Genomic DNA, 27,531 nt, shown 5'->3' on the forward strand with positions numbered 1-27,531 from the left:
TAAGGCCCAGGTGGGGTTCACGTAGCCCTAGGTCCCTTCCCCCGCCTAACCTGTTCCTTTTGAAGCCTTGGTCTGAAGTTCATTTTGTTCACTTTCTCATCCCTGTATTTTCAAACACTTCCACTTCATGAGGCTAGTGCCTATAATTATCAGCCTTGACTTTAGCCGAAGCCCATCTCTGAACCTCAATTTATCCAGCTATAAAGAAGAGAGGACACCTGTCCAAAATGTTTTAAGAATAAATGGGAGCGCGTGGAGAGTAGGGTTCAGTGCTTAGTAAGTGCTCATAAATACTCAGTTTCTGGGCACCTGCTGCGTGGGGTGGATGGGTGGGAAGGGAGGGGGTTGCTAAACGCTCTAGGAATACTGCTGTAGCCATCGGAGTTGGTCTGGACGGCAGGTACACTTCAGCGTTTCTCGGCGGAGGCCGGAGGCCCCACAGCGCTCGGACTGCCGCCCGCCTTGCCGACGCCTGGCCAGTCCCCGCCCGCGGTGCTTCCCGCCGGCCCAGGCTGCTCCCAGGCCGGCCCCGCCCGCTCCGTGGCGGCCCCGCCCCCCGGCACGGCCCCGCCCCCAGGCGGAGCCAGCGCCCTAGCGCTAACGGGAGAGGCAGCGGAACCTCAGCGCGGGAGGCGGCCACCAGGCGGGAGCCCTAGAGGTACCGGCGGGAGCGGGGGAGTGGAACCACCGAGGTCGGGCCAGACAGGGGAAGAAAAGGTGGCTTGGCGTGGGCCTGGGTGGTGTGTGTGTGGAAGGGGGGTCCTCGCCGCGTTCGCCGCCTGCACCCTCCCAACCTCCGTCCGGGCTCCAGCTCCAGTCCCGAATCAGTACGTCCAGTCCCCTGCCTCCGGCCGGCGGCCCCCACTCTGCTCTGCGTGATGGCCCGGCCCGTCCAGTGTGCCGGCGACTGGATGCGGCGGCCCCCGACTCCTCTGGGCGGCGCTGGCGACTGCCCCTGCTGCCGGCTGTGTGAGGGGCTCCCCCTGTTCTGGGGCTCCCCTTGTCTCGGGGCGGCCTCCTCCTCAGCCTTTGCGCACCGTCCCCCGGTCTCGGGCCTGGCCTGGGAGGAAACATCTGTCGCCCCCTTGGCAGCAGAAATGGGGTCGTGACCTCCAGATGTGCTGGGAAGCGTCCAGGGCCTCCTCCTGGGGCAGCCAGGCCTTCCGGATCTGTGGGGGCGGGGCCGGCCCCCTCCCCCCAAGTGACACAGGCTGCGAGGAATGTCCCGGGCCTCAATGGACCCTGTGTGAAGCTGCCGGGTGGGGGGGGCAGAGCCCAAGAACACCCCCCAAGGCAAGGCTAGAGCCCAGCACTGGGCCAGAGCGAGAGGCACCCCGTGGGCTGTGCACAGACACGTACACAGAGCTCAGCCCACGCGGAGCAGGGGCTTACAGGCTCCCCTCTCTCCTGTCCCCTCCCACTCCAACACACACTTCACAACCCAGGCCCAAGACCAGGGCCTGCATCATCACCACACATGGTCAGCTTCACACTCTTCAACCTCCTTTCAGGCTCCCAATGGTGTTGGGAAAGGGCAGAAGGTTAACCCCATTTCAGAGATGAGGGAACAGAGACTCAGGGGTGAGGTCAGAGGTTGTCCTAGGAGAAACTAAGGGAGGAGGCACCCCGAGCGTGGTGGCCTACCCTTGCTTTGTCTTAGAGCTTAAGCTGAAGGGTGGACAGAGCCCTGGCCCCCACCCCGGCCACACACAGTGTCACCGGAGGACGCCCAAAGCCCTACCAGCAGTCGCCTGTGTTCCTAGTGGAGGGTCCCGCATCCCTGTCCTGCTTGCCCACACCAACCTGAGTTCACCTGGGGTGGCTTCCCTCACCTTCTCACACTACCCTTGGCACCTGCCCCTGGCCTCGACACGTTTCCGCATTTAGCAGGTCCCTGGGACCTTGGGTATCTCAGTCTTACATCCCGTGAGACCTCGAGCCTCAGCCCAACACCCCCCGCTCACCCCACACCTACACACACAGGGACGGGAGTGGGCAGGTACTGCGCTGTCTAGGCCCTGGAGATTGACAGAGCTAGGTTCAAATCCTTGCTGTAACATGGAATTACTTCAGGCAAGAGCATCCCCTTCTCTGGATCTGTTTGACCATCTGTCACATGGGGTTCAGACCTCCCTGTCAGCATCAGTGAGGCCAGGTAGGCAGCCGTCCCGTGGGTCCCAGTTCCAGCAAAGGGGTTCCGTCAGTGTGACTCCTTCCCCTGCCCCCAGGCATGGCCACAGTAGGCTGCAGAGAGTGAGCCTGGGCCTGTCCTTCGGGCCAGGGGGATGGGTCCCATGACTGAGCTGGTGTGACCCCAGCACCTTCCTCAGGATATGGTGCTGGGCAGGGGGCCGGGCTCAGAGTTGGGGCCACTTCCTGTACTGAAGGAAGTACTCTTGTCATTTCTGTTGCCCTCCCAGTGCCCCCCGGGAACCTCTGTGTCCTTGAGGTATTGAGGCCATAAGGGCCAGGGCATCGAGACCCAGGTTCTGGGTGCTCGGCTCCTCCGGGACCCTGAAGGAAGCGGGAGGGGCAGGGAGGAAGGTCTCTGGGGACAGGACGTCCTCCCTTTGTCAAGTGGGTAAGACCCAGACATCAGTGGCCCCGTGGGTTTCCCGTCCCAGTGAAGACGAATCGTCTGTCTCGCTGGGCCAGGACTTGGTGGGGACCCTCATTCTGGGCCCAGGCCAGAGCCACGGTGTGTGCCATAGGAACTGACCGCCCCAGGGCTGCCCGGACTCCAAGACCCTCAGGGCCAAGGCCCAGACAGCCCGGCCCCTGGCCCTGCCCCTCACTTAGCTGGAGGAGGGGGCTGGAAACCTCAGCCTAGGGCAGACGAGGAAGTGGCCAGGAAAGCGGAAGAGGCTTTGATGGTCGCGGAGGGGGGCCGGAAGCCAACCCGCGTGGTGGAGGGCCAGGCTGGGGGCCCGGGTTCCTGTTTTCTCCCCAGGCCCCACTGAACAGCCCCCTCCTCCCTCAGGGCAGGAACTGGCCTGCCGCCCGGGCACCAACCACCCGTGCCTGCCAATGCGACCCGGCCCCCGGAGAGCCAGGCCCACATCACGCCCATGTGGGCCGGTGGCGTGGGGAGCCCTCGGCGGGGCCCGGCCCCTGCGCCCACCGATGACCTCTTCGCTCGGAAGCTGCGCCAGCCGGCCCGGCCCCCGCTGACGCCGCACACCTTCGAGCCAAGACCAGCCCGGGGCCCGCTCCTGCGCAGCGGCAGCGATGCCGGCGAGGCCCGGCCCCCCACACCGGCCAGCCCTCGCGCCCGGGCCCACAGCCACGAGGAGGCCAGCCGCCCTGCCGCGACCCCTACCCGGCTCTTCACTGACCCCCTGGCACTGCTGGGGCTCCCGGCCGAGGAGCCGGAGCCCGCCTTCCCGCCGGTGCCTGAGCCCCACTGGTTCGCCCACTATGACGTGCAGAGTCTGCTCTTTGACTGGGTTCCGAGGCCGCGGGGGACGGGCGGCCACGCAGAGGCCGGCTCTGGGACTCCGGCCTCCGCTGAGGACCTGTCCGCCAGCTCGGACCTGCTGCTCGAAGCCCCTGGCTTCGTGAGTGAGCTCGGGGGTGAGGGCGAGCTGGGCCTGGGTGGACCGGCGTCCCCACCCGTGCCCCCTGCACTGCCCAACGCGGCCGTGTCCATCCTGGAGGAGCCGCAGAACCGAACTTCGGCCTACAGCCTGGAGCACGCAGACCTGGGCGCTGGCTACTACCGCAAGTACTTCTACGGCAAAGGTAAGGGGAGGGCTGGGCAGCAGGCCCTGTCACCTGACCAGCACACGGTAGGGCTCAGGAGTTGTCATTTCCCTGTCAAGTTTCCGGCCGGCTGCGTGAAGGGTCAGGGTCTGCCTCTGGGGCCAAGGCTGCCCTGCAGGGCCTAGCTTTAACCACCTGAGGCCTTCTAACCACCTTTAACCAGCTTTAACCACCTGAGGCCTTCTGCCTCCATCGATTCATCCTACCCCTCCTACCCCTCCGGGCTGGGGAGAGAATTTCTATCAACACTTCTGTGAGGTGAAGAGTGAGGTGTGAAAACCTCTGCACCTGGGAACCTCGTTCTCGTCAGTTCCCAGAAGGGAGGGCCCCAGACGTCCTGCAGCGGAAGATGGGCGGATGTGGCTGGCGGGGCCGGCAGGATCTAGGCCTGGAAGGGAGCGGGCATTGGCCCCCTGGGTCTGGGGCAGGTGTGAGGTGTGCCGAGCCGCCCAGGGGGCGGGGCAGAGGGCCAAACACGGATAGGGATTTGGCCTGGTAGAACGGGGGCGGGGCTGCGGAGGGAGTGGGCCTTAGTCTAGGGTCCCCCCACTAGGTGAGGGGATGGGGCGTGGGGGGGGGTGGATTTAGTGATGGGCGTGGTCGAGCGGGGGTGGGACCCCCGGGGGGGCGTGGGTCCGGTCATCCACCGACTGGCCCTCCCCCGCACCCCCCTCCAGAACACCAGAACTTCTTCGGACTGGACGAGGTGCTGGGCCCGGTAGCAGTGAGCCTGCGGCGGGAGGAGAAGGAAGGCAGCGGAGGAGGCACTCTGCACAGCTACCGCGTCATCGTGCGGACCACACAGGTGGGCCGAGGTCATGGGACCCGAGCGCGCTTTGCCTCCCCGAAAGCCTGTATGGATTCTGAGCGCCCCCATGTCCCCTCCTCAGCTCCGGACCCTCCGCGGCACCATCTCGGAGGATGCGCTGCCGCCGGGGCCCCCGCGGGGTCTGTCCCCGAGGAAGCTTCTGGAGCACGTGGCGCCGCGGCTGAGCCCCACCTGCCTGCGCTTGGGCTCAGCCTCACCGAAGGTGCCCCGCACGCTGCTCACACTGGACGAGCAAGTGGTGAGTGGCCGGTGTCCCCGCGCAGCCCCTACAGCTAGACCTGGTCTGAACCCAGTCCGCTCAGCTCCCAGCCGCCTAGCCCTGACCCTGATCCTGGGCTGGACGGTGACCCCAAGAGAGCTGGCTTTTCAGAGGGGGCAGCACAGGTCATCCAGAGCCTTGCCTCTCAAAGTATAACCCGTAGACCAGCAGCAGCCACGCCATCTGGGAGCTTGTTAGAAACGCAGACTTTTGGGCCCTGTCTGTCCCACCGCATCAGAGCCTGTACTTTCAGAAGATCGCAAGTTAATTGCCATGTACATTTCAGTTGAGAAACACTGATCTGACCACTTGCTCCCCTTCCTGCAAGTCCCTCTCCTTCCCTGTCACTTTGCCCTGCAAGGTGCTGCTTAGTCTCCTCTCAGTGTGGGGTGCTCACTCCTTCCTGGGACTGCCTGTTCCACTGTGGGACAGATCAAGCCAGTGGAAGTCCTTCCCGACCCTGTGCTGAAAGCTGCCCACTGGCTCCAATTCTCCTCTTCTGTGTCATTCGGTCTGTCAGCCATTCAACAAACATTTTCTCACAACTTGATGCTGGGCCCCGGACTGGACACTTGGGGACGTGTCCAGACCAGGTGCTGTCCTGGAGTAGCTCACAGCCAGTGGGGAGAGAGAGAGAGAGAGAGAGAGACCCACAGTTCATCGTGGAGCAGTGAAAGAGGAATATTGAAGGCTCCGTGGGGCGCCAAGGGTAGTCTTGACAGCCCTTCCTTGGCTTGGGGTTTAGTATCATGGTAGAAATGTAAGGGCTTGACTCAGGAAGAACAGGTGTCTTCTAGACAGAAGAAACAACTTGTGTGAAGGCTTAGTGACTGAGGGCAGGTCACACTGGGGTCCTATAGGCAGTTCTGTGTGGCAGGCGTAGCACTTGGGGGGTAGGGGGTTGGGGAAGGCTTGTATTCGGGAAGGCTTGCATTTGGTCCTGGGGGCACTGGGGAGCCATGGAAGGTATGAAAGGTAGAGCAGCCTTCAGGTGGCAGTATGGAGGCCAGACTGGAGGGGCAGGGAGGCCAGGCCAGAGGCTGCTGTAGTCATCCAAGCCAGACCTGATGGTGATGATGGCAGAGGTGAAGAGGAGATGGCAGTCCAGGGGTAGGTGGGTGGGATGGGAGCGGCACAGTGAGGGGGGTGAGGTGCCAAGTGGGGGGAAGGACACTTGGGCAGCCGGAGAAACGGGTCTGGAGCTCAGAAGAAAGGTCTGAGCTGGAGGCAGAGACTGGAGTCTCTTCCCGTGGAGACGGTTGCGACCGTCACCGAGGGCAGAGACCGTGGGCGGAGAAGAGGCCCAGGCCGGAGACAGTGGGGTCGTTAGGGTTTCAGGTAAAGTGAAGCTCCAGTTGTCCCAGGCGCCCACCATGGAGACAGTGTGCCAGGGTAAGGCACGCCCACGGGCTGAAGGAGCCGCAGGGATTTGGAGCTGGGGTGGAAGCGGGGCTCCAGGAGTCGGGAGTGATGAAATTGAAGTGGGGACTGAGTGTAGACAAGCTTCTCGTGAAGAAAGGAGGCTGGAGCCCGAGGGGCCAGAGCACCTTGAGCTGTGCACGGTTAACCCCGGATGGAAAGGAGCCGGGGGCAGCGTGAGCGGAGGGGGTGCGGGGCTCAAGGCCTCCAGAGGCTGGGCTGGGGATGCCTGGGATTCGAGGGAGGGGAGGCCAGGCTAGCCTTGAGATAAGGAGGATGACAATGTGAACGTTCACAGAGATGGAGCTAGCGCACCGTGGGCCGGGTCCTCTCCACGAATCACCTCGTCTGTGGTCACATGAGAACCACCCCTCTCCTGGTCCCTTCCCACCTGTGACTTCCTCTACCCTCCTGAGCACTGGGTGGGGTGGGGGGAGGGGGCAGGACAGACCAAACCCACTTATAGGCAGAAACACAGAGGTGGCTTAGCGAGGGAGGTGCTCAGGGCCGCTCGCAGAGCCAGCCCAGCCCCCAGCCCGTTGCCCAAGACCCGGTGGGCGCAGGGCCCGAGAGACTGAGGCCCGGGCCCTCTACCTGTGCTGCCCCGCAGCTGAGCTTCCAGCGCAAGGTGGGCATCCTGTACTGCCGCGCCGGCCAGGGCTCGGAGGAGGAGATGTACAACAACCAGGAGGCAGGACCGGCCTTCACGCAGTTCCTCACCCTGCTGGGCGACGTGGTGCGGCTCAAAGGCTTTGAGAGCTACAGGGCCCAGCTGGACACCAAAAGTGAGGCCCTGGGGCTGGGAGTGGGGGCGGACCGGTGCTGAGGGGCAGACGGCCTTGGTGAGAGCCCCCTGGCTTGTCACCGCTCCCCCTGTAGTGTCCTGGGTCTGAGGCCCGGGTTGAAGAGTTCTTCGGGCAGGTTGAGGACGTGGGTCAGGGGCCACACTGGCCAGGCAAGCCACGGGCTGGAAGGAAGGACTAGGATGGTCCCCCAAGGCCCTGATGCCCTACTGCCTGAGCTGGAGCCACGCGGGCTGGCAGGCACCGCTCCCTCCGTCAAACACACATGTTCCCCCAGCCCTGCTTCCTCGGGAATGCCCCTGCCTCCCGGGTTGGAAGGGCCCCAGGGCCGCTGGCGGAGCACCTCTGGCCTCCTTCCACTCTCAGCTGCTCCACGCATGCTGGTGCCTGGGCCAAATCTGTCCTCTCCTGGGACATCCCCCTCCGCCCCCCTCAGAGCAGGCCACTCCTCACTGAGGTCCTCGTTCTATCTCCGCACGCCCACGCCGAGCCTAGGCTGGAGGCTGGAGCCTGTGGGGGAAGGGGCAGGGAGCAGCCACAGGTGAAGCCATGGCTTCGTGACCTGGTGGCATGAGGGGTGGTCCGCCTGCTGGTTGGGGGGCACAGGAGCTCGAGACCGCAAGCAGGGAGGCCAAGTTCGAGCCGATCCCTCTTGCTCTCCCCCCGTGTCCCCGAACCCCTGGCCACAGCGGATTCCACAGGCACACACTCCCTGTATACCACGTACCAGGACCACGAGATCATGTTCCACGTGTCCACGATGCTGCCTTACACCCCCAATAACCAGCAGCAGGTGTGAAGAGCTATGACGGGGCTGGGGGATGGCCACGGGCTTCTGGGGAACCATGGAGGGGGGTCACGGGGGCGGTGGCATTCGAACCTTGACCTGAGATCTCTCGAGGCCCAAACAACCCTCCCCAAAGACAGTCACCCCAGACCTTCCCCAGGGGCAGGTGGGGGAGCCCCTGGTGCCCAGCCTCCGCCCTGCCAGAATTAGGAGGGACTTGGGCAGACGGGTCCGGGTTACATCTCCTGCCATCTAACTCCCAGCTCCTTCGGAAACGCCACATTGGCAACGACATCGTGACCATCGTGTTCCAGGAACCTGGCAGCAAGCCCTTCTGCCCCGCCACCATCCGCTCGCATTTTCAGCACATCTTCCTGGTGGTGCGGGCTCATGCACCCTGCACGCCACACACCTCCTACAGGTGGGTGCCTGGGTGGTCCCAGTTCTGCCACCGCCACGGGCCCTCCCAGTGGCCCCTAACTACCGCCTCCCTCCCCTCAGGGTGGCCGTGAGCCGCACCCAGGACACCCCTGCCTTTGGGCCGTCTCTGCCCCAGGGCGGAGGCCCCTTCCCGGCCAACGCCGACTTCCGCGCCTTCCTGCTGGCCAAGGCGCTCAATGGCGAGCAGGCAGCAGGCCACGCACGCCAGTTCCACGCCATGGCCACGCGCACGCGTCAGCAGTACCTGCAGGACTTGGCCACGAACGAGGTGACCACTACGTCGCTGGACTCGGCCTCGCGTTTTGGCCTGCCCTCCCTGGGCGGGAGGCGAAGGGCGCCCCCTCGGGGCCCGGGCTCCGAGCTGCAGGCGGCGGGGGCGCTGGTGTGGGCCGTGCGCGCGGCGCCCGGAGCGCGGGGCGCCGCGGGGGCCGAGGCCCGTGGTCCCGACGACGCCGAGGTGCCCTGCCTGCTGGGCATCTCCGCTGAGACGCTGGTGCTGGTGGCGCCGCGCGACGGCCGCGTGGTCTTCAACTGCGCCTGTCGCGACGTGCTGGCCTGGACCTTCTCCGAGCAGCGGCTCGACCTGTACCACGGCCGCGGGGAGGCGATCACGCTGCGGTTCGACGGGCCCCCCGGCCACGCCGTAGGCGAGGTGGTGGCGCGTCTGCAGGTGAGGCCCGGGAGTAAGGCAACTCGCCGCCGGGTCCCTCTCCACCTCGGGGGGCGGAGCAGGCTGTGGAACCCCTCGCTCCCGCCGCCTCTCCCGCGAAAGGGGAAATTGGGGGTTGGGGGCAAACCCTGCCCTGGCGCTTGGCAGAGCTGGAACAGGGGCAGGGGGCGGGGCGGGGAGGTCGTCGGGCAGGTGACTTCCGGTCTCTGAGCCTCAGGTCCTCATCTGCCGGGGTGTAGGGGTGCGGGGGTGTGGGGTAGGCGGCCTGGGACCTGGACTGGAGCTGGCGCAGTGCCCGCCCTGCTCACGCCCCGCCCCGCCCCAGCTGGTGAGCCGAGGCTGCGAGACCCTCGAGCTGGCGCTGCCCCGCGAAGGCCAAGGCCGCCTGGGCTTCGAGGTGGACGCCGAGGGATTCATCACGCACGTAGAGCGCTTCACGTTCGCGGAGACAACGGGGCTGAGGCCAGGGGCGCGCCTGCTGCGCGTGTGCGGCCAGCCGCTGCCCAGGCTGGGCCCGGAGGCCGCTGCCCAGCTGCTGCGCTCGGCGCCCAAGGTCTGCGTCACCGTCCTGCCCCCCGACGAGAGCGGCCGGCCCCGCAGGTCAGGGCCTGGATGCGGGGAGGTGGGAGGACCTGGCAGCTGGCCACCGCAGAGCCTGTGCCTCCCGTGTCGCCATTAGCATTCTCCCAAGAATCCCCGTGGGGAGGGCTCCCCTCCAGCGAATCCCACGTTTCTTAATCTCTCTGAGTCGCAGGTGCAGAGTGAAGCCAAGATCCAATAGCAGCCCCATCTTTTAAAAAGTATCATCCACAGACGCATACATGCAACCGGCCGCTTACCGGCTTAAGCCGGGATATGCAAACTTTTCCCCCAAAGGGCCAGACAGTAAATATTTAGGTTTTCTGGGCCACCTGGTCTCTGCTTCAGCTACTCAACTGTGCTGTAGCCAAAAAGCATCCGTAGAGGACACATGAATGAATTTGTTTTCTTTGTTCCACTAAACCTTTATTTGTGGACACTGAGACTTGAATTTTATTGATTCTCATGTGTCATGAAATGTTCTTTTGATTTCTGCCAACTATTTAAAAATGTAAAAACCATTCTTGGCTCACAGGAGTAGGAAAACAGGCACATCTGCTAAAACAGAAAAAAAAAAAAAAGGCGCAGGCTGGATTTGGCTCCCAGGCAGGAGGTTTTAGATCTCTACCCCGGGTGATTTACTTGTGTCGTTACTTAAATCCTCACAGCGGGCTGTCAATTGGTACAGTTTACCCATTTCGCAGACGGAGAAACGGGTGTTCAGAGTGATCTGCCCAGGATACACAGGGGCGGCGCTGGGTCTGGAAAAAATGGCCAGTAGTCAGGCAAACAGTTTTCGTTGTCGTTAGGGTGTCTGGAGAGCTCTCCTCCTGGAAGTGAGCCTCGGGCACAGCCGGGAGTGGGGCTGGAGACGCGGGACACCGGGAACAGGGCGTTCCTGCCTGACGCCGCCCGTTCTCCCGCCAGGAGCTTTTCGGAGCTGTACACGCTGTCTCTGCAGGAGCCCAGCCGGCGGGGGGCCCCAGAGCCCGCGCAGGATGAGGCCCCCGGGGCGGCGACCCTGCAGCCCACCACGCAGCAGTTGCTACAAGCGTGCCTGCTGGAGGGTGGCAGTTCCACGGGGCCTGGGGATCTGGCTGAAGAGAGGACCGAGTTCCTGCACAGTCAGGACTCACCGTCACCCCGCAGGTGCTCCCTCTCGGCCCTCCCTCTTGTCCAGCCCAGTGAAGTTGGACAGCCGCGGTCTGTGAGAGCAGGGGCCCTGGGGTGCAGCTTCTCTCGCTGAACTGTCTCTGCTCTCCCCAGCTCCCTGTCAGACGAGGCCCCGGTCCTTCCTAACACCACCCCGGACCTCCTCCTGGCCGCCACGGCCAAGCCGTCAGCACCCAGTGCTGGCCGGGAGACACCCACCCGGGTGAGCAAAAACAAGACTCGAGCCCAAAGGGCGGTGGTGGGCACAGTGGGGAGGGTGGACGTCACTGCATCCGTACCCATTAACACCCCTCAGGATGGGCCAGGCAGCCCCAGTGGTTGTGAGGACAGGGGCGACCCGGCCCCAGAGCTGAGGGCCTCCTTCCTGCCACGAACCTTGTCTCTGAGGAACTCCATCAGCAAAAGTGAGTCTGGAGCAAGGTGTGGGTCATGGGTGGGGTGGGGCAGAAGAGGGGCTGGCTTGGGCTCTCCCTGGGCTGAGCCCACCTCCCTGTGCCCACAGTCATGTCAGAGGCGGGCAGTGAGACCCTAGAAGACGAGTGGCAGTCCATCTCAGAGATCGCCTCCACCTGCAACACCATCCTGGAGTCACTGTCCCGGGAGGGTGAGGCCACCAGGGCGCCGGGGGTAGGAGCCAGGATGGGGTGGGGATCTTTCTCCCTCTATCCTCCTGCCCAGATGGTCCCTCTGTCCCCACAGGACAGCCCATCCCAGAGAGCGGGGATGCCAAGGGAACTCCGAAGTCTGATGCTGAGTAAGCCTCCCCGTGCGGATCTAGCCCCTTCACTGTACCTGCGTGGCCTCCATACGTGCCCGTCCGCTAGAGTTAAGCGTTGTCCCGGGCAGGGCTCCGCGCTCACACCCACAGAAGTCTGAGAACACAGGGGTTGGGCCCATCTCACTTAAGCGGGCTGGGAGCCAGCCGGAGGTGCTGACACCTACCCTGGTCCCATGAACCTGTCCCCCACGTCCTCAGGCCAGAACCTGGGAACCTGTCGGAGAAGGTCTCTCGCCTGGAGTCCATGCTCAGGAAGCTGCAGGAAGATCTGCAGAAGGTGACGACGGGGCGGAATGGGGGCCGGCGGGGAATTACAGGGCCGCCCTAGGAAAGGAGCCGCTGCTCTGACACCTGCCTCCCACCGGTCCCAGGAGAAGGCAGACAAGGCGGCCCTGGAGGAGGAGGTGCGGAGCCTGCGTCACAACAACCGGAGGCTGCAGGCCGAATCAGAGAGTGCAGCCACGCGCCTGCTCCTGGCCTCCAAGCAGCTGGGCTCACCTACTGCCGACCTGGACTGAGCCGTCTGGGCCAGCCTCAGCCTGGCTGTGGACCTGCTTGGAACTGCTCAGGTCCTTCAGGGTACCTGGGTCACAACGGGCCCGGGGCCCTCCTCAGGAACTCTCCCTGCGCACAGAGGCGCGTCTTAGCACTGCCCCCAGTCCCCAGTCCGTTATTTGGTGGTGAAGTTGCCCCTACCCCCCATCCCTGTTTGTAAATATTCTGTGGAGAAGAGGGGACTTTGGGGAGTAAAGAAGCCACTACTATTTGTGTCTGTGCGGGTGTTCATGACACGACGGGGGGGGGGGTGTTGGGGGCAAATCGGTTTTGACCCCAGAGGCTCCTGCCAAGTTCCCAGGACCAGTTAGAAGGACAGGCCTTGGGGACATTGGCTCAGGCCTAGGTCGGCACTCGCTGGGGGGTTCTCTGAGGCTAGGCCACCCCTTGGTTTCTCTCCCACAAACATTTATTTGTTCTGGTGGGAAGCAGATGGCCACGCCCCACACTTACTCTGCTTTATCTGGGAGCCAGGCCCAGCCAGGCCCTTGCCCTGGAACCAAACCTGAGGGAGTGAGACCTGGGGCAGAGGGACAGAGGTGGGCCTGCAGGCGTGGGGGAGGAGTTTAGGGGTCAAGGAGAGAGGCTGATTATGCTCCGATGGAAAGTCCTTTTCCAGGCCCTGCCCTCCAGTGAAGGCCCCACTTCTCCTCTCTGTAGTCACCGAGCCCCCAAGACTGGAGCTCCCTCGACCCCTGGCAGGTGACTGCAAGACACTGGGAAGGCCAAGGGAGAGGCGTGGCCCGGGTAGGGGGACCAGGGCTCACTCGGTTCGGTTCGTTCCGTTCCCCTCGGGCCTCAGGCTGGGGCCACGGTACGCAGCTACACCGTCTGCTTCCTCCGGTCAGGAGCCTTCTCACCTCCCTCCTCGGGCTCGCCCGGGCCCCGCCTCCGGGGCCGGGGTTCCATTGAACCCGGCCTCCCTGGGCGATGGGGTCGCGGGTTCGCAGGGGTCCTGACCTGGCGACCACACTCGGGTTCCGCCCCGTACGCGGACGCGCAGCTTGGCCTGGTCCCTGAGTGGCCCACCCTGCTTCGGGCCCCGCCCCTGGCTCCGCCCGCTGGGCTAGAGGCTGGAACGCAAGCTTGGCTCTGCAGACGCTTTCCGATACCCCGACATTTTGCCGCTCTCTGGCGTCTTCCTCGCCGGCAGGCAGTCCACCGCCGGAGTCTGCAGCCAGGGCCTACTGTCGTTCCCAGGGTACACGCTAGTTTTTGCAGCAAGCGCCACTGGTAACCCGCATACCTCTACCTTCACCCTCCCGCAGCCGTGCAGAGCACAGAACTTAGATGCCGTCCGATTTAGGACTGGGATTTCCCCGAAGCGCATAACAGGGCCGCCCCTCGCGGAATGCCTCCTGTGCGCGTGCGCACTTGAGAAGGCGGGGTCTTGCGGGCCCGAGCCTTCGCGAACACTGCCTTACTGCGCCTGCGTCGGGTCAAGCCGGAAGTACGTCCAGCTCCAGGCCTCTGGGCTGTGGCCTGGCTTTTGTTTGGGCTCTCGGGGCTGCAGATTTAAGATTTCTTTGGTCCTCGCAGAACAGGATGTCAAAGCATAGACCTTTACCTAGCACCTCCCTTCCCCAACAGATGCAAACTTTCCCTCAACCACCCAAGAGATGAAATCCAAACCTCTCGGTCCAGCGTCCTTCATGTTTTTTATAGCCTGGCCCCATCCAACTTTTCCAACATTGTCTCTTTTACCCGGCCCACCTTCCAACGCTGGCTGGACCCTTTTCCAAGACTGACCCTCCTCTGATCAAAGACCTGAAGCTGATTGCCCCTATGGCCTCTGTGAAGCTCTTCCTGAAACTACTCCATCCCCACAGCCACTGGGCCCTGCTGAGCTCTCACTGTGCTGGGACACCACCCCTATCAGCTGCTTGCTTTCATCCACGGGCATTTCATTCCAAGGACATCCTCGGACTGCAGGCTTCTAGATGACAGTGTAACTATTCATCCAACTCTGTATTGCTAATGTCCAGCCTGACATGACCAGCAAAGAGTGTGCTGTTTGCTGAAAGAAGGGGAATCTCTGGCCAGCTTGGCAACAAATTTATTAGTTCAGAATAGAAAGAGCAAGAGTCCAACTGCTTTGATTTCTTCAGTAAAAACTGAGCCTCTTGATTGGAGAGCTGCCAGCCTGCCCTCCCCCCTACTCTCCAAACAACTAGCCCTACTATTAAGGCACTTGAGGAAAGGGGGAACAGAGAGGTCTCAGACCGAACCTCCCGGGATCCCGGACAGGGCCAGTGCTGTCCCGCCAGTTCCCTTACAGCCATAGCTGAGCAAGGAGAGCTGGCAGAGACCTCTGCAGGGCCAGAAGGCCAGGCCCTCAAATGCTGGTGTTAGTTCAAGGACAACGTGCCAGCACCACAGAGGGGCTGGTAACAGGCACTATTTTGGCACAAGATGTGAATGAATCCATCATGTGAAGACACTTGGTGATAAGGCTTTGTGGCCTCAAAGGCCACAGCTCCAGCCTGTCCCTCTCTCTAGGAGAGTATTAGAAGCTGGAAGGTAGGGATGGGGGCCCCCAGAATTCCCTGTAAAGAGAAGGGAGCGGAACATCAGGATAGGGGAGGAGTTTGAGTCCTCCCTGCTCCCCGCTTTCCAGAGAAGTTAATGCTTCTGCTTAAGCACCTCCAAAAAGAGAGAGAGATAGACACTGCCAGTAAAAGGATAAAATGCAGCCCCCGGAAGACATCACCCAAAGAAGTTGGGGGCAGTTGGAGCACACCCCCCTCCCCGAATCCATAAGTGCTTGCTTTGGGAGGGCTTCAATCCCCTGCGACCCAGTACCCCAGGCAGGGTAAGTGTCACCCCCTTAGGAGCTGATCTGACTCAGAAGGGCTGAGAAGTCCATGTCGGCAATGGAAGAGAAGTCTTCATCCCCTGAGAGGAGGCCGTTGGGAAGCCCAGAGGCCCCCAGGGGAGCGGGAGCTGGGTCAGGGGGCCTCTGGGATCCCGTCACCAGGCGAGTTATTGCCTCAGGGTATTCCATCAGCATGGGCTCAGCTGGGTGGGGGGCCACAGATACACCCTGGTTCAGCAGCTGCTGAAACTCAGAGTTGTCGACGGATGCCAGGTCTGTGAACACTGCTGGGTCGGCGCTGTTGCCAAGCAGGGCCCCCAGGTCTTCATCAGCGTCAAACTGCAGGTGCAGCAGGGCCTCCGTCAGCGTCCCTTCCCCAGCCTGGGTGGTCTTGGGAGCAGGCGGGACCACAGCCTGAGCAAGGCCTGGGGCTAAGATTGGGGCAGGGGCCGGGGCTGGGGCCGGGGCAGGGGCGGGGACAGGGGCAGGGGCCGGGACAGAGGCAGGGGCCGGGGCCAGGATTGGGGCAGGGGCTGGTGCCAAGGCAGGGGTCTGGCTTGGGATCTGCCCGGAAGGGAAGACCATGGGGGAGAACTCCTCGAAGTTGATGGTGCTGAGGGATGGCGTAAAGGGATAGGGCTGGGGAGCTGGGAGAGAGAGACAGAGTCGGGTCAGACAAGGCTGCAGAGACCCACCCTGTCACCTGTGCCCCAGCCCCTGTCAGTAGTGCTTAGGATCAGTCCCTAGGAGGAGGTCCCTCCCTAGAAGGTCATGGCTAGCACCCTCACTCCTTCTTCCTCAGTCTGACCTGTTCGGTTCCATCCCCACGTCCTCCTGTGGAGCCCTCCAGCCCGCAAAGCTCTCCCAGCCTTTTAGAGGAAGGGATGCTGTCAGAGATCAGCTGGTAAAACCCAAGCCACAGACCATGAGCCCAGTGAGCGCCCGGCGAGTCAAAGCCTGAAGCAGGGCACTTGGTCGCTCTTTTGTGAGCTACCTACCAGCATGCACATTCTGCTGGAGGAGATTTTGCTTCCCTAATTCAACTGAGAGCTGAGGGCGAAGACTGCATTTTTGAATGGTCTCCTGCGGCATCCAGTATGGGGGTTAGCTGACATAGTGGTTCTCAGACCACAACGTGCATTAATTCATGAGCTGGTTCCGGGGCCACGCTTCCAGAGCCTCCGGATTGCACAGGTCAGTGATGGGGCCGGGGAATGTGCATCTTCACTACCCCCCCCCAAATGACTCTGATGTGGGTAACTAGACCTTAAGCCCCGTGAGCCCCACAGACAGTAAGCTTCAGACACCCGCTGGTAAAGCTGACCCCCTCCAGCCCAGAGCCACAGGCTGAATAGAGTTGAGCCCACAGTTCTGGTGGGGCAACGGGAAATCCTTACCTGGCTTGGGGACGGCAGCTGAGCTTCGGGAAGGCACAGCAATGCGCCGGGGTGGAGGCCGGGGGTCGGTGGGTCCTGTGGGGCAAGGCTGGGTCAGTTCCTAGCCCCCAGGGTCTCCCCTCCCCTATCCACCACCTTCTAATTCTCTGACTGCCCCTCTCACCATTGAAAGGACTCTTTTTCATGATGCTCTTGAAGGTCTCATATGTCCTTTTGCGTTTCTCCTCAATCCGGTGACGATCATCTAGAAAAGTAATGGGGAGAAGTGGGTCTTGCTCTTCTCAGCTGGATCCCCAGAGCCTTCAAAGGACCCGCAGGAGGAAGATGACGAGACCACCTTTCCGTAAGACCCTTTCTCCAAACATTGCCTGCCAATGAGAAGGGCCTCGTGACACTGACACACAATTCTGAGAGTCCCTTGGTCACTGAATCTGACCGCCCCCCTCAAAGGCCACGTGGGTGCCTCCAAGTAGGGGTCATGCTCTGAGGTGACAGGAGCCCTCGTGAAGCCGTCTCCAGCTTTTTCTCTTACCTGCATTGCCCACGTCCTAGCTCACCTCCAGCCTTGATCCAGGCCTGGCCATGATCTTTGCACTCTGGGGCAGCATAATAGGCTTGCTAAAGACCAACAAGGACTTGTATTCTTATCTCTGAGGGTTTGCTAGTTCAGTCTGGAGCCTCCGGGACTGCCTTTCTAAGTACTGGAGCACATGGATAACTCCAAAGTACTCAACACCATCAGTCCAAAGCCAGCCTCATCATCTCACCTCAAAAACCTGGTTCTTCCTTCTCCAGTGGCCCCTCACCACCTGTCTGCCCTGTCACCCCAACTAGAAACCTTGGAGTCATCCTCAGCATCTTCCTTTCTCTCACTCTCCACCATCCACTAACACGACACACGTTTACCAACACCCACCACGTGCAGGCTCCATTCTAGTCACTGGGGGTATGGCTGTAAGCAGACAAAGGCTCCTGCTCCCCCCAAAGTGGACATCCTCATGACAGGGGGACAGGGACACAACCACATACAAGTGACAGGAGCTCTAAGGAAGAGACACAGGCTGATGTAACAGAACCGGAAGTGAGGTTGGGGAGTCGAGCTTAGAGGTGGCCATGGAAACACCAGTGTGGGCCCATCATGTGGAGATCCAAGCACTCCAAGCAGAGGCAACAGCTGGAGCACAGGTCCCGAGGAGGGACTCAGCTTAGTGTGTGTCGGACAGAAGGGCTTGGGGGCGGAGGGCACCCAAGGGAGACAGCGGTGGAGGAGACTGTCTTCCTCTGCCATTGGCTCTGCAAGGTTCACACCACGTCTTCTCCTGGACCGGACTACGGCATCTCCCACAAGAGCCTCCCTGCCTGGAGTCTCTCCCTCTCGGATCCTCTATACATTCCTGCCGGAGTGAGCTTCCAGATCCACGCGTGTCCCTTCCTTCTTAAACCTTTGGTGGCTCCCCACTGTCTTTAGGATGAAATCTTGGATGAATGCCTTGAGTCTGACACTCGAGGCCCTCCTGCCAGCACCTGTTCAGTGCCCGCCGACAGCTCCCACAAGGCTGCCCCCAAATGCGACGGGCACCCTCCGACGCCCTTGCGCCTCCAGGTGTCTGTCCACCTACCTGGAGAATGTGCTTCTGGGGCCTTCTCCACCTTAAAACACTCCTGCCCCATGCAGCCATCTCCAGCTCTTTGCACGCACCTCCCTCTGTTTCACAGGTCTTTCTGTCACTTAAGAATCTGTCCTGCATGTCTGTCTTTCTCATGAGACTGAGCTTCTGGAGAGCAGGGAACACATCTCATTCGTCTTTGTGTTCACAATACCTGGCACGGGCCCTGACACCACGTGGGTGTCAATAACTATTTGTGGAATGAACCGATGGCTATTTCGGGGGTTGCTTTCCAAACTCTATCACACTGCTCCTGGGACAGAAAACACTCTCAGGCTCGACGACGGGCTTTGGATCGAAGATCATTCTGGCTGTTCCTAATGTGGTCAGATGCCCGAAAGCCTTGACCAAATCATGGCTACGTGGCAGTGACGAGACACATCGCCTGGCAATAGGACCCTAGAGCCAGATGGCCTGAGTTTAAATACTAACTCTGCCACTCACTATCTATGTGACCTCAGGCAACTTAGATGCCATCTTCTACCTCAAAAAGCTCACGAGGGAACAAAATACGCTTGGAATAGGAGCAAACACGTAAGGACTCAGCCAATCTCAGGGATCCTTACTACTAACTGAGGCAAGAAAGAGAATCTGGTTCCTGTATAAATCCCTGCCCCGACTCCAGTTCTTGACCCACTACTACAGCCCCAGACGTCTAGCCCTAGCCTCACGTCTGCCGGCTGGAGACGACAGTCCTGCTGCTTCCCTCCCCAGCTGGGTACCTGTGTCTGGCAAGTACTGAAATTCCATGGGCTCGCTGAGCTCCCGATCTGAAGGCCGCCGCAGCTGCATGGAGACACGCACGGGGGCCTGCAGGCTGGGGTCGGCATAGGGAGGTGTCCGGAACACAATGGCCACTTGTCGGTGTACGTCAGCTTGAGAAAAGGAGCCTCGGGCCTCCCAGCCTGGTCCCGTGAAATACACTTCGATGTCCTCTGCGGGAGATGGGGAGCAACGTGGGTCACCGTGCTCGACTCAGACGGCTCGCTGCCCGCCCCCCCACAATCGCTGAGACTTGTTTCCCAAGATACATCACTCTGCTGCCCCCGAGGCATTAGGGGGAGTGTTTAAAGCCAGTCTCCTGACACTCACCATCTCCGCTCAGCATTGCCCCTCACCTCCTGTTCCAGAGTCCAGCCCTCTTCCTGGTGTGTACCTTTCTGCACCTTGTCACACAGCAGGAAGATCTCATCCCCCCCGAGGCAGCTCCCAGAGTTTCGGTTCACTCGGCAGATCTTGAGCTCGGCGGTGTTGGGGGCACCTGAGGGCGTGGGAATAAGGAGGGAAGCCCTGAACCGTCGCAGGTCTCCGGGGCTGGCCTGCAGGGGATGCAACATCCCTGTCCATCCCAGAGTCGAGGCTGTTCAGAGCTTGCGGACCACACCTCCGCAGCCAAGGCTGCGCCGTTCCCAGGACCCCTCAGCCCAACGTATTCAGCAACTGTTTATCTACTATGTGCCCAGCACTGTTCCATGCACGGAAAACACGACAAAACTTAATCATCTCTGCCCTCGCGGAGCTTATAGTCTGGGGGAACCAATCTGGTCACATACCCTCTTTTTCCATCAGACCCAAGCACCCTTCAAGACCTAGTTTGGTTGGTAACAGACCCTTCCCTCCTGACCTCCACTTCATCCTGGTTTTCTGTCCTTGGGGCTCCAGGGCCCTTTTATTCCCATTCATCCTGCTGATTACTTGATTAAAGGCTGCAACTGATCAACATTGGCCCAAATCATCTGTGAACTTCCTATGAGATTTCATCATTGAATTACTACTCTGGTAACATCTTCTTGTTCCTGGGAGTTCATTTCCTGGAGTCGTTAGTACCGTTCCGGGCACACTATCCTCCCATCATGTAGTGGAAATGCCTGTCTCGCATCGACTCCCTGCCAGCCTAGAAGCGACACCTCACAGGCAGCTCCGGGTCTTCTTTGCCCTGTCCCCCCAGGCGGCACAGAGCTGGACACAGAAGAGGTGACAAATCCACAAGATGCCTGAACCAAGCGAGAGCTCCTCTCGCAGGCCATACCCAGCCAACCCCCTTCCTCCTTCCAGGCCCATCCCCCTCTCCCTTCCACGGCTACCCTGGCCACTCACGGTTGTCAAAGATGGGATGCGAGAGGACAGGTGGCAAGCGGAGGGGCCTGCCTGCCGGGTCCCGCACCGTCACCTGGAAGCAGAGCCGCACCGCATTCAGGTCGTAGTCCCCACGCTGTTCTTCTATGGGAACTGCCACAAAAGCACATGGTCAGGAGACTGGGAGGCATGGCAGGGAATGAGGGGGGGCAGGGAGCTCTGGGCCAGGAGGGTTAGTTGAGGGTGTGTCAAACAGTAGAGTCCTAAAGCAGGAGAGAGACAAGGTTCTAGACCCATCACTGACCTGTATGACCCTCATGGGACCCTGGATGTCATGTCCCCTCACTGGCTCCCAGTTTCCCCAATGGTAAAATGGGAGTGTGTACTGAATGGGCAGCAAGATTCCGTCTGCACTATGACTGTTGGCCAATGAGGGAGAGGTGCAGGGAAGGTGGCTTCAGAGGGGCGACAGAGGGTGGGGGTGCTTCAAGCAGGCCCAGGCTTTCGCCCCCTCACCTTGGAAGGGATTGTTGTTGGTCTGGATACGTTGACTGATGGCCTGCTCCAGGTCCCGCTTCTTTACACACTGGATCCCCAGGTTCTGGAAGCTGAGTCCCCCACCAGGCGTCAGTCCCACCGTCTCTGCCCAGGCTGCCCCCCTCCCCCCACTCACGAGATCACCACTGTGCTCTACCCCCTCGAATGGCTTCCTCCTGTGCTGCAAAGAAACCCCACTCCTTACTGTGGCTGAAAAGCACCTGTGCCCTGCGACCCGGCCCCGGCCACGGTCCCTGCTGGCTCCCTGCCCTCGGCCATGGTGGCTTCTTGTCTGTTCTCCAAACACGCCAAACTCACCCCCCCACTTTGAGCCCTTTGCATGTGTTCACTCTGCTTGGAATGTTCTCTCCACGCTTCTTTGCTCTTTCTCACTATTCAAGCCTCAAGTGAGAGGCCTTTCCTCACCTCCTGGCTCTCCTGCCGCCCTCCCCTCCGCCAGCAGATTATTCTTCCAACCTAACACTGTTTTATTTTCATCTGTGAAGTTATCTCAGGTGTTGAGGTGACTGGGGATCCAGCCCTAGCCCGCAGAGCTCTTATCTACTTGACAGTGGAGATGCACAAACAGGTAACTCCAAGACCAAGGGAATCTGCTTGCAGAGCTGGGAGTGAGGCATTCGGTCTCTTGTCCAGACAGTAACAGCTACACAACTGCCTTGCCTCTTGTCCCCCCACCCCCACGCCCTGCTGGTCAGGAGCTCACCTGTGGATGCAGCGGTCTGGGCAGAGCTCAGCCTCATAGAAGCCATCCCGGCAGTCTTTTCCCACCAGCTCATGGGGGTGAGGCCGATGAGGGGGGTCCTTGGTGACCAATGAGATGCGAACTGTCCCTGGCCCGGTGTAGCCATTGATCTGTTCAAAGTACAGAGAACATCTAGAAACTCAGGAATTCCAGACCCAACTCCCAGACACTGCACCGGGGCCCGGAAGCAAGCCTACCACCGTTCCTTCCCGCAAACCCTCTCTGTGCCCCCCACCCCACCGCTAACAGCCATGCTGACCTTGATGGTGGGGTGGGTCTTGGTGGTATCCGTGCTCCTCTCGCCGGGGATACTGCCTGCGGAGCGACCCTCGCACTTGTAGCGGAAGCGCATGCCCCGCTGCTTGGGCTGCTCGATGATCTCCACATAAGGGCCAGAGGCCTGGGCCGGCTCTGCGGCGGGGACACAGACCAGCCTGGGTCAGCCGGCTGCCCTCCTTGCCCCTAACCCTGGGGAGCTCCTCCCCAGTCACTGGGAAAGGCTGGTCCACTTACCAGTCGGGAAGATGAGGGGAAACAGGTCTGAAAGGGGAGGGAGACGAGGGTCAGCACAAGCCCACTTCCCATCCTTACCAGGGAGGGCCTGCTTCCCCACGGAGAGGAGATGGAGCCAGGCTCCCTCCCTCCGAAGGAGACTTTGTCAAGGCCTGTTCCCTGGGACCTGCGGGTGAAACTAAGGAGAAGGGGTAAAGAAGGCAGAAGCACCTGCTTCGCGAGGGAACCCTGGGTATAGCGTCCTCTCTTTACGGAGGGAAATGGAGTCGGGGCCTTTCCTACTTCCATAAGGAAAACTAAGGGAGGACACTTCCCACACCTCATCCTGAGAGGAAACGGAGTCAGACACAGTCTCTCCCCGACAAGGAAACCAAGTCGGAACTGCCCCCACCGCCCCGGGGTGAAACTGAGTCAAAGCTCACAGCCACCCCTCCCCCCTCCCCCGCTAGAGGATACTGAGTCAAGTCTCCGCCACCTAAAGGGGAAACTGAGTCAGACCCCTCTATGCCCGCCCCGCCCCGCGCCACCATCCGGCCGGCCGCTCCCTGCGCAGCGCCCGTCGGCGCAGGAAGGGGCGGAAGGCGGCGCGGGAGGCTCCCGTCGCCGTCCCGGAGACCCCGACGCGGCCACCCCGCGGGGTCAGAGGGTGCCCTCACCGTCCATGGCCAGGGTCCCGGGGGCGGGGCCGGGGTCGCAGCTGGGGCCGCAGCGCGCGCTACAGCCAAGCCATTCGCCAGAGGCGGAAATGCGCCGCGCGCGCCCGCCGCCGCGTCACTGCCGGGAATCCGGCCGCGCCTGCGCGCTGCGCCGCTCAGCCGCCGTCGCCGCCGCCGCGGCCGCCGCCACCCGCGCGGGGCCAGGCGCGCGCCGCGCTCAAGTCTGAGAGGCCGCGCGCGCCGCCGCCGCCGCCGCCGCCGCCGCCGCTGGAGTCTGGGAACCGGAGCGCGCCGCTCCGGGGACCAAGAGGCTGCTCGTCCCGACGCCACTCCCGAGGCTGGCGGGGCTGCTGGGCTGCCTCCCGGGTCCAGGCCCCGCCTGGAGGGCGGGCCCAGCGATTACTCACAATGTTTTTAGGGGATTTCGGGGGCCCCCTCCCGCTGATCGAAGGAGTTGGGTGATGTCACCCAGGCCGGGTCTGGAGCCCAGCCAGGGCTGCTGGGCTGCGGCTGCCCGCCCTGCGCGGGGAAAGGCCCGGGCCTGCTTCGCCCGCAAAGGCCAGGTGGCTGATCTCCGCAAAGTTTCCTAATCGCCAAAGGTGCCTCTTGGTGGTGTCGCGGCAGAAGCACTTTTTAATTAGCCATTCACCCCAATCTAACAAAGCAGGGGCAAAGGGGAACTTCCGGAAGTCTCCACCTGGCAGTGCTTGGACCGTGGGCTTCACGGAGCCTGCAGAACGCAAGGGGCGACCAGGACACTGCGCCGCATCTGCTCCCGCCGGCGAGGGCGGACCGAGGGCTAGTAGGTTTAAGGTTCATATGCGTTTACGGTTCATTCACATTGTCAGCCCCAGGTCCCAGGCCCCCAGCGCTCCCCCCCCCCCCCCAGGGGCGATGGTAGGGCTGGAGGCGCCCAAGGGTAAATCTTCCGAGGAGCTTTGTCTTTATAGCCTGATGCCTGTGTCTTGGAAGGTCCCAGACCCCTGGGGCCACCTAAACCCGCAAAGTCCTGCACCCCCCTCCTCCGCCCATCTCCCCAGGGCCTACTGTTAGGGTCCAACCATCTGCTGAAGCAATTCCACTAATTAACCCTCCTGTGACCTCTCCGCGGAGGTATAGTCCCCAAGGCCAAGCTCAAGGCCTGTTTGTGGGGTGAGGGAGGAGGCTGGAGTACCCACCCCCCCCAGGCTTTTCCCCCAAACGAAGATGCTCCAAGGCAGGCAGTAGATTCTTCCCCAGATGGAGAAAGACTGAACTCGTTCTAAATTAGGGAATCATGTGGGAATTGGAAAAGATTGGAAATTCTGACTTGCTTTCCCAGGCTCTGAAAAAACAGGAAGAGAAAAGTGAAAACAGTTAACCACCCCTCCCACTCATTTCAGTTTCTCCTGTTTTGGGCCCCGATTTGAAGAGTCAGCTCACTTTTGAGAAGGAGGCATTCAGGTCGACAGAAGTGATTACTTACAATCTTTGGTTAATGACACACAATCAGTGATCCTTGCATGATCCTCTTTTTAAAATTCACATATATTGGGACACCTGGGTGGCTCAGTTGGTTAAACCTCCCACTTTTGATTTCAGCTCAGGTCATGATCTCAGGGGTTCATGGGGTTGAGCCCTGTGTAGGGCTCTGTGCTGACGGTGAGGAGGCTGCTTGGGATTCTCTTTTCCTCTCTCTCTCTACTCCTCCCTTGCTCAAGCTTGTGCTCTCTCTCAAAATAAATAAATAAACTTAAAAAAATTGTTTTTAAAGATAGCCAGTCTTAAAAAAGCTCTTAATGCATGGATTTAAGCATATTTGATGCATTTTGATCTATTAATATTTGATCTATTGTTTTCCTTATTGAAGTTTAAATTGTTCCATCTTTGGCCAGTGGAAAATTTTTCAGTTTTGTTCTTCACTCCTTTTGACACAGTTCCGCAATTCTAGTGTCTAAGATCTGGAATTGGGAAGGTTTCTGAAGAGTCCTCATTCCTCCTAGTGGGAAATGGTATTTAGAGACCACAGCCTGAGTGCTAGGGGTACTTACTGATCCCTTACTGATCCCTTACTGTACTGGGTTAGTCATTGTAGATCTTTTCAATGAACAGTTAGGCTATATATATAATATAAAATGTATTAGGAGTTCATATTGATATCTCCTTTTTAAATTTAGGACTACAGGGTTTTAACTTACCCTCAATCATCTTACATATTTCTCCAGTGTTAGAAAAAAAATCTCATTTCTCTTTTTACAGAAATAGAACAATTCATCCTTAAGTTCATATGCAGTCTCAAGGGACCCTGAATAGCCAAAACAATCTTGAAAAAGAAGAACAAAGTTGGAAGCGCAAGACTTCTTGATTTCAAAACTTACTACAAAAGAATACTAATCAAGCCCATGTGGTAGAGACATAGATTGATGAAATGGAATAGATAGAAAACAAACAAATAGAAAAACAGACTCTGACATACGTGGTTGAATGATTTTTGGTAAGAGTGCTGAGACTATTCAATGAGGAAAGGACGGTCTTTTTACCAAATGGTGAGGGGAAAACTGGATATCCACCTTCAATAAATGACGTCGGACCCTAACCTTACTCTATATACAAAAACGAACTTAAAATAGATTGAAGACTTAAAGAGCCAAACCATAAAGCTCTTAGAAGAAAGCATAGTGGAGGCGGGGGGCTCACCTGGGTGGCTCAGTTGGTTAAACAACCGAGTCTCGATTTTGGTTCAGATCATGATCTCATGGTTTATAGGTTTGAGCCCCGTGTCCGGCTCTGTGCTGACAGCACAGAACTTGTTTGGGATTCTCTCTCTCCCTCTCTCTCTGCTCCAACCCCCCTCCCCAAGTTGTATGCTTCTACTTATATATAGAATTGTCAAATTCATAGAGACAGAAAGTAGAATAATGGTTAGCAGTGGCTGGGGAAAGGAAGGAATGGGGAGTTAGTGTTTAATGGGGACAGAATTTATACTGGGGGTGGTAGAAAGATTCTGGAGATGGATGGTGGTGATGGTTGCAAAACAATATAAGTATACTTAATGCCATGGAACTGTACACTTAAAATAGTTAAAATGGTAAACTTTATACGATGTATATTTTATCACAATAAATAAATAAAGGAATAAATAAATAAATACCTCTGTTCTCAATGACACCGACCAATTACTCATTTGATGTATTTCACATTGTACACAAAACATTCTCAGAATAATAACACCAACTGCCACCAATAATGCGTGGAGTTATTGAAAATACAATATATTTTTGTAGTCTTTGTCCTTAGGTTATATATAATTTGGGGTACATATCCATTATCAGGTTAAGGTAGCTCCCTTCTCGTTCTAGTTTACCAAGAAAGTGTATGATAAGTAGGTGTTGATTTTTTTTTCTTTTTAAAAGTTTTTGTTTACTTATTTTAAAAGAGAGAGAGAGGGGTGCCTGGGTGGCGCAGTCGGTTAAGCATCCGACTTCAGCCAGGTCACGATCTCGCGGTCCGGGAGTTTGAGCCCCACGTCAGGCTCTGGGCTGATGGCTCAGAGCCTGGAGCCTGTTTCCGATTCTGTGTCTCCCTCTCTCTCTGCCCCTCCCCCGTTCATGCTCTGTCTCTCTCTGTCCCAAAAATAAATAAACGTTGAAAAAAAATTTAAAAAAATAAAAATAAAAAAAAAATAAAAGAGAGAGAGAGAGAGAGAGCAGGGGAGGCGCAGAGAGATAGAGAATTCAGAGCAGGCTCCTCGCTGTCAGCACAGAGCCCAATGCCGGGCTTGAACCCAGAGCCACGAGATCATGACCTGAGCCGAAATCAAGAGTCAGATGCTTAACTGACTGAGCCACCCAGGCACCCTGATTTTTTTTTCAAATGTTTTTCCACATTTATAGCGAAGAGCAGATGATTTTTCTCCTTTGTCTGTTAATGTAGAGTATGGTGTGGACTTCCTGATAGAAAACAGTCCTGTGTTCTTGGGAGAAAACTAGCTTGGTCATCAGTGTGTTACATTGTTGACTTGATTCACTGATAAATGAGGAGGGGGTTTTGCAACTATATTTGTACATGAAATTGCTGTCACTTTCCTTCCTTCCCCCCCCCCCCCCGCCCCCGGCTTCGTGTAATTTTGGTATCAAAATTGTACCAGCCTCAGAAAGATTGGAGGAAAAATCTCCCCTTTTCTATTCACTTGAGGAGTCTGTTTAAGTTTGGAATGATTTCTTCCTTGAACAATTGGTGAAACTCACCAGTGAAACTGACTGTGGCTGTTGTTACCTCGGTCGATTTTATTTAATTATTTTAACCTTTTAATTATGAACATTTTCACATACATTCAGTATTAGAGAGACTGGCATAGTTAACCCCCACATACCCATCCTTCAGCTTACATAAGTTATTAACTTTCCTGTTTTTTTTTTTTTTTTTTTTTTGCTCCATTTTAGGGAGTATTTAAAAGCAACCATTACATTAACTCATAAGTACAGAATTATGTATGTCTACATGTAAGGATTTCTTTTTTATTTTTTTATATATTTATTAATTTTTTTTAAAAATGTTGATTTACTTTTGAGAGAAAGAGAGAGACAGAGCATGAGTGGAGGAGGGGCAGAGAGAAGGAGACACAGAATCTAAAGCAGGCTCCAGGCTCTGAGCTGTCAGCACAGAGCCTGATGAGGGGCTCAAACTCATGGACCGCAAGATCATGACCTGAACTGAAATCGGACACTTAACCGACTGAGCCACCCAGCCTGGAGCCTGCTTTGAACTCTGTGTCTCCCTCTCTATCTGCCCCCCACCCTGACCCTGCACCCCACCTCCCCCACCCCCTGCTCGTGCTCTCTGTCTCTCAAAAATAAATAAAAATGTTTTAAAAAATAAAAGGTCTTTGAACAGATTTCCTGCTGTTGAACTCTTAATTTTTGATTATATGCAAATACATTCATTCTACCCTCATTTTTTTTAAAGGTGTTTATTTAGTTTTGAGAGAGAGAGAGAGAGAGAGAGAGTCGGGAGGAGCAGAGAGAGTGGAAGACACAGAATCCGAAGCAGGAGCTCCAGGCTCTGAGCTGTCAG

The 27,531-nt window shown here is 58.7% G+C and overlaps 2 protein-coding genes and 1 long non-coding RNA gene across 6 annotated transcripts; 2 read left to right on the forward strand and 1 right to left on the reverse strand.

Annotated features, from left to right (window-relative positions):
* The first annotated feature begins 544 nt into the window (after positions 1-544).
* SIPA1 (signal-induced proliferation-associated 1) lies at positions 545-12,264 on the forward strand. Of its 4 annotated transcripts, none has more exons than XM_006937530.4 (16): positions 546-658; positions 2,981-3,741; positions 4,440-4,567; positions 4,653-4,829; positions 6,880-7,054; positions 7,762-7,865; positions 8,123-8,280; positions 8,361-8,970; positions 9,296-9,570; positions 10,477-10,698; positions 10,816-10,924; positions 11,018-11,126; positions 11,225-11,326; positions 11,401-11,476; positions 11,699-11,777; positions 11,872-12,264. In XM_006937530.4, exons 2-16 carry the CDS (start codon positions 3,069-3,071, stop codon positions 12,016-12,018), a joined length of 3,144 nt encoding a protein of 1,047 aa, XP_006937592.1. In that variant the 5' UTR covers positions 546-658; positions 2,981-3,068; the 3' UTR covers positions 12,019-12,264. The 4 variants fall into 4 exon arrangements, with proteins under 4 accessions (XP_006937591.1, XP_006937592.1, XP_003993688.1 ...); XM_003993639.4 differs by having other exon boundaries at positions 11,422-11,476; XM_006937529.3 differs by having other exon boundaries at positions 545-658; positions 10,816-11,126; positions 11,422-11,476.
* A 1,830-nt stretch (positions 12,265-14,094) lies between these two features.
* On the reverse strand, positions 14,095-22,619 carry RELA (RELA proto-oncogene, NF-kB subunit). The gene is made up of 11 exons (XM_023240068.2): positions 22,480-22,619; positions 21,824-21,850; positions 21,570-21,721; positions 21,272-21,420; positions 20,527-20,618; positions 20,032-20,163; positions 19,091-19,195; positions 18,657-18,869; positions 16,431-16,511; positions 16,268-16,342; positions 14,095-15,517 (listed from the first exon to the last, which is right to left on the reverse strand). The coding sequence occupies exons 1-11, from the start codon at positions 22,484-22,486 to the stop codon at positions 14,883-14,885; spliced, it is 1,668 nt and encodes a 555-aa protein (XP_023095836.1). The 5' UTR covers positions 22,487-22,619; the 3' UTR covers positions 14,095-14,882.
* Positions 22,620-22,643: 24 nt separating this feature from the next.
* On the forward strand, positions 22,644-25,606 carry LOC123380650. Its single transcript, XR_006586706.1, has 2 exons — positions 22,644-23,281; positions 24,718-25,606. It is a non-coding gene; the product is annotated as an uncharacterized LOC123380650 (long non-coding RNA).
* The last annotated feature ends 1,925 nt before the right edge of the window (positions 25,607-27,531 follow it).

This window comes from Felis catus, chromosome D1 (genome assembly GCF_018350175.1).
Source record: "Felis catus isolate Fca126 chromosome D1, F.catus_Fca126_mat1.0, whole genome shotgun sequence".
NCBI lineage: Eukaryota > Metazoa > Chordata > Mammalia > Carnivora > Felidae > Felis > Felis catus.

Bases quoted from the DNA above. Each gene is read 5' to 3' on its own strand.
- SIPA1 (XM_006937528.3), top strand. From the start codon at position 3,069: ATGTGGGCCGGTGGCGTGGGGAGCCCTCGGCGGGGCCCGGCCCCTGCG. The intron at 4,830-6,879 runs GTGAGTGGCCGG...GCTGCCCCGCAG, and splicing joins TCACACTGGACGAGCAAGTG to CTGAGCTTCCAGCGCAAGGT. The intron at 11,477-11,698 runs GTAAGCCTCCCC...CCACGTCCTCAG, and splicing joins ACTCCGAAGTCTGATGCTGA to GCCAGAACCTGGGAACCTGT.
- RELA (XM_023240068.2), bottom strand. The intron at 20,164-20,526 runs GTGAGGGGGCGA...CTTTTGTGGCAG, and splicing joins CAACAACAATCCCTTCCAAG to TTCCCATAGAAGAACAGCGT. The intron at 16,512-18,656 runs GTACCCAGCTGG...TTACTTTTCTAG, and splicing joins TCAGTACTTGCCAGACACAG to ATGATCGTCACCGGATTGAG.